A 5110-nucleotide genomic window follows, 5' to 3' on the forward strand; every position below is an offset into this window, starting at 1 on the left:
ACGATATTTTAACTTGTAAATCAATTTTCCTACATCAAAGTAAGTCAGACTGATAAAAAACGACTATTTCCCCCAAAATCAAGCAAAATTGATGGAAAGGAGAATTTTCCTCGGACTGGGAAAGCTATAAGAAGTAAAATATAAAACAAATAATGAAACGCGCCGTCATGCAATCGTGGGAGAGATGACATCAAAGATGACATCAGAATGACGTTTTACCCAACGTACACTAGCAATAGCATTAAATTGCATTGTCAATGAAAATCTTATGACAGGATAGATTTTAGCTGAGCATACGAAAACGCTGCAAACGGAAACCTTATAATTATGTAGATTTAAGATGATTTTCATCTTAGAACTAGCTTTATTCAAGTTTTTTTTTCCCGCTTGAGAACCCTAAGACAACCTCGTTTTAAGGTTGTTATGTTGAAGGTTGTTTTCCAAGGTTTTGGATTAGGGTAATGTGCGTAGAATAGAGCAAATTGTCGCAGACCTCGTTTTAAGGTTAGAAGGTTTACACGTAAACCGTGTAAAAAACCCTTTTTAGGTTTGCATGAAAAGATTTTTGTTGTGTTGAAAAAACCTTATATTGATGTCTGGGTTGGTAGCCCAACATCTGTCAAAGCACCTGTGTTACCTACACGTTCACTGGAGACCGTAGATATCAAGTTGGAATAAAATACTACACCAGTGATGTTAAAGCTCACAGTGATGTCTCCTTGCTCAAGTGATTTTGTTTTATGTTGCTCCTCTATTGGGGGTGTGGGGGGGTGAAATATATTTCTTCGCAAAAAACTAACCAGTTTCTACTTCCTCGGAGGTGCGTGAAACACATCCAGAGAGAACAGTCTCTGGATGCAATTCGTCAATTCGACGCAATTAAACTTCGATATGCAACTTTTTAACAAATTATTAAATAAAGCACAACTTATTTTTTCATAATACAAATTTAAAAAAACTCAATAGTTCCTGAAATTTTAAGTGTTTGGCATGTTCTTGTCTGCTCTTATTTTTAAAACAAACCGAAACTACGACTTACTTCTTTTTGGGGTGGCATTGGCGCTGCAGACGCAAGCGCTTTTCTTACCAATTTTTTTGCGGTGACAAAACACATGGAGTAATGGGTTGTATAGTGAAAAAGTTAAACAATAAATTTACATATTTTTTAACGTATTCAGCTAACAGAAGTTTTTACTTATGCGTATAACATTTAAATTTGTTTTTGACAATTAATTTCTAAATATTTTACAATCATGACAATTGAATCATTTCAAAGATTTATTGAGACTTTCTGCCCAAGTGCCTGTGTGCCGGTGGATTTAGTAAAAATAGCTAGAAATGTTATGTTGTCAAATATAGGCCCTAGAGTTGAACATGATTTTAGATACCAACCCCATGAAGTTATACCCAGTCCATTATGTCTTGTAATGGATGGTGAATGTTGTTTAGATAGACTTTATGGTGGTTATTTTGGTGATTGGGTGTGCGGGGGACAGTGGAATAGAATGGTAGATTTTCTTAGAACATTCTTTCAAGTAGTCAACAAACGTAATATTGAAATAACAGTTTTTTTTAATGGAACATCAGACCCACAAAGAATGACCAAGTGGGTTGAAAAACAAAAAGTTGAAAAGGAGAAAATAACTCAAGTTCTTAGACATGCCGCTTGTAAAGGTACGCCTCCTCCTAAAGTCTGGTGGGTTGCGCCAAACGCTCTTCGTACTTGTTTGAGAATATTATTACGACATTTGAAAGTTAATGTTGTTTTAACTACTACTGATCATCACCAAGAGGTAATCTCATATTTAAAAAAATATAACTATCATGGATTGCTAGCTGATGACCCAGAATACATCATTTTCGATCCTCATCGATATTTTTCATCAGTACAATTGAAACTGACCTTTAAGGTAAGTATTCAAAGCATGATAAGTGTACAAAACAATTTAAATTCATAGCTTCTCATGCTGTCATTCCTTCATTTTATATGAATTTTGAGGACATATTTTATTTGTTTACTTCCATGCTGTATTCATTAGTCAATCTTCTCTAGAATTTGAACCTAGATATCCTATTTTTTTTATGTGAAATGTCCGATTATTATTTCCGAACTGTGAAACTAAACAAAAAATTTCTCATTAGAGTTTATATTATAATAAGCTATCAATTTAAACTGTCAAGGTGCCATGAATGTAGTTATATAATATATATAGATTGTTTATATAATATTTAATAAATTGTTCCAGGTTTTAAACTTATGACCAGCTTGGCTAGTAGTGTTCTAATTCATATAAATTATGCTTTCATGAAAAAAATAGCTTCAAAATAACAAGTTTAAATTGTATGACATATGTCACCAATTTTTCCTGTCAATGACATACATGATCAATTTAAATAAATTGAGAAATCAAATTGAAGTAAATAATTGTGTATGTCAAACACTTTTTGTGGTAGGGAAGTTTTTATTAATTTCCTTTTACTTTATTCGTAAAAGAGTAAAAAATGTAAATTTAAAAAACATTTAGTAGCCTGTGAGATCCGAAATAAAAAATATCACAGAAGAGCACAGTCTTAAAGGGTAAAACTTGTTGCCACCTCCGGGCAAAGCTCTAAATTTAAAAAAATATATATATATAGGGTCCGACTATCACAGAGATAAGAAAGTAACCTCTCCTAGAGAGAGAGAGAGCAATGAAGTGTATTATTTTTTAACTTAGCCCTGTTAGGTTATATATCCATCGGTGAACAGGGTTTTTCAAAGATTCAAGTCTCTTTATTCTCCAAGATTAAAATTCATTTAGTGATTGTAGTTGACACAACACGAAAATATCCCCATGCTTGTATTGGATTTTTAAATTTGTTTTAAAAAATGTTTATATTTATGCAGTTTAAAAAAGCTAAATTGTTTATAACCCTGACTCCTTGGTCACACATTAATTCATGAAACATTTTTTGATTGAAATTTTATTTGTTCCAAAAATATTGGAAGTATCTTTATCAATATCTATTTGCACACAATACAATCTCCAAGGTACCAAAAAGTTTTCTGAATTTGCAAAATTTTATAAAGAAATAGGTAGCCATGTATCGGTACTTATGCCAAGAAATTTGCCTTTGTGAATTTACAAGTAGAATTCTTCTGAATTAATGTTTTTTTTTGCAGTGCAGACACTAAATCAACACATAACCTTGACCTAAATCTACAGCATAGAGGATATGTTTGCAAACTGTATTTTATGTCCAATGTTCTGATATCATGAGCACTCTAGGGTATCATTCACTATAATTTTTTCGTAATTTTTAGTTTGGGGATATTTCTGTATCATGATCTGTCGCATTAACTACAATCGCCAAAATGCCAAATCTATTTTAAATTTGGATTTTTTTTAAGAAAAAAAACAAAAAAAAAACAAGTAGAAGTTTTCCCGGGGGTGGCTATGAATTATATAATTCAAGTTAGTTAGTTTCTGAGATATTTTTTTGAGATTTTGTCAGACAATTACACAGAAGTTGTTAAGACTTTGCCATTATTTTGCCATAAATCAGGAGGTGGAAATCTTCCTTTTTATTTTTAATTATGTAATTTATATGTTTTAATGTGTAACTCTTATTAGGTGTTTATTGTTTTTAGTACTTTTGGTATTTCAAGTCAGTTCTGTTTGTACCTATATTCTCTATTTTTCTTTTGTGAGTGCCTTGATGTAATGGATAAAGGTCCAGTTTTGCATTTATGTAGCAAACAATATTTAACATGCAAAAACACCCCGTGGCAGAATCACGGTGACATTGTCGCAGAACGTTGCAGAGTTCTTGCAGAAAGATTTTTCTTTTGAAATGTAAAAAAAATTACTTTTCTCCTCTGCAAAAATTTACTGGTAATATTTAAATCTCTATTTTCGGCATTTATTAATATTGATTTTCACATAGTTTTTTAAATATTTCGATATTCGAATATTCCGAAATATTTCGATATATATAGAAAATTGGAATCGTGCTTTTGAGTATTTACTTTTTAAGGCAATAATTCTATCAAATTTTTGGTAGTTGTTGCTATTGATTTCACCATAGTTTTTAAATCTGATATTTTTTATACAATATTATTTATGACAACTACATCATCTCAAAAGGAAAATCTCATTTGAAGAATCCGATTCGCGTGATTTCGTCGTCGATCTTTTTTTCGACAATAACTACTGATTTTTTATTGTGTTGATTATTTACAAAATGCGAAGAAAGAAGCAATTTGTGCTTTCCTCCCAAGCAAAATGCAAGGATATCTCCCATACTATTAGACTAAAAAATTATGACATTTTCAATTCAAAACAATTATATATATTATTTTGTAAACACAGCGCTTTTGTTATTTTAAATGAGTAACATATATGCTTGTTATTATTGAAAGTATCTTGCAGAAAGATATTAGTGCTAGAGAGTTTTGTTGCAGATAGCTCTAAGAAATTCTGCCACAGGGTGAAAACATATTTTCTAAGTGTCTGTAAACTTGCAAACCAATGATTATTTGAAAATGCAGGTACGATTTTTTTCTCCCTTCAATTCTTGCCAAAATAGCTCAATCAAACTTTGTTTTTCTCTTTTAGGAGTTGTGAAAACTATTTTTCTTTTCTATCTATTATGTATTACAGCATCAATATTTAATTATAAAGTAATTAAATATAAATTTTATATGTAGGGTTGTTTGGAAACAAAAGAGTACATTTTAAATGAAGTTACCAGGTGCTTGAATCTTCATCCTAGTAGAATATGTGTAGTTGCAGCTCTTCTTGGTAATCATATTCTTGGAGATTCAGATTTATCAGTTTTTCATCGCTCCTTATGTCCTGATGCAAAAGGAAAAGTAATAAACTTTTATTGTACTTGTACTTCTTAAATATATATATATAATTATAATTAATTGTGATGTGTATAGTAAAAAATTTATTTTAGAGATAGATTTGTAGACTAATCTGTAGAGTTCACATGTCTTTTTTGGGATTTTTTTGTTTTGTTTCCTGACCAAAGTTTGAGGGAGTTTAAGAAAATATTAATTTTAATAGCAAAATTACATGCAGCTAATGTAATGTAAAAATATATATATGGGTCATTCTCACAA

At 30.7% G+C, this 5110-nt stretch overlaps 1 protein-coding gene across 1 annotated transcript; it reads left to right on the forward strand.

Annotated features, from left to right (window-relative positions):
* Nucleotides 1-1044: 1044 nt before the first annotated feature.
* Nucleotides 1045-4855, forward strand: LOC122273444 (constitutive coactivator of PPAR-gamma-like protein 1; the record flags this gene model as incomplete). Its single annotated transcript, XM_043057510.2, is given in 2 exon segments — nt 1045-1910; nt 4691-4855. Coding segments are annotated over 2 exon segments (822 nt in total), but the record flags the coding sequence as incomplete, so codon positions are not given.
* Nucleotides 4856-5110: the final 255 nt, after the last annotated feature.

The sequence above is a fragment of the Parasteatoda tepidariorum genome, unplaced genomic scaffold (assembly GCF_043381705.1).
Source record: "Parasteatoda tepidariorum isolate YZ-2023 unplaced genomic scaffold, CAS_Ptep_4.0 HiC_scaffold_4408, whole genome shotgun sequence".
NCBI lineage: Eukaryota > Metazoa > Arthropoda > Arachnida > Araneae > Theridiidae > Parasteatoda > Parasteatoda tepidariorum.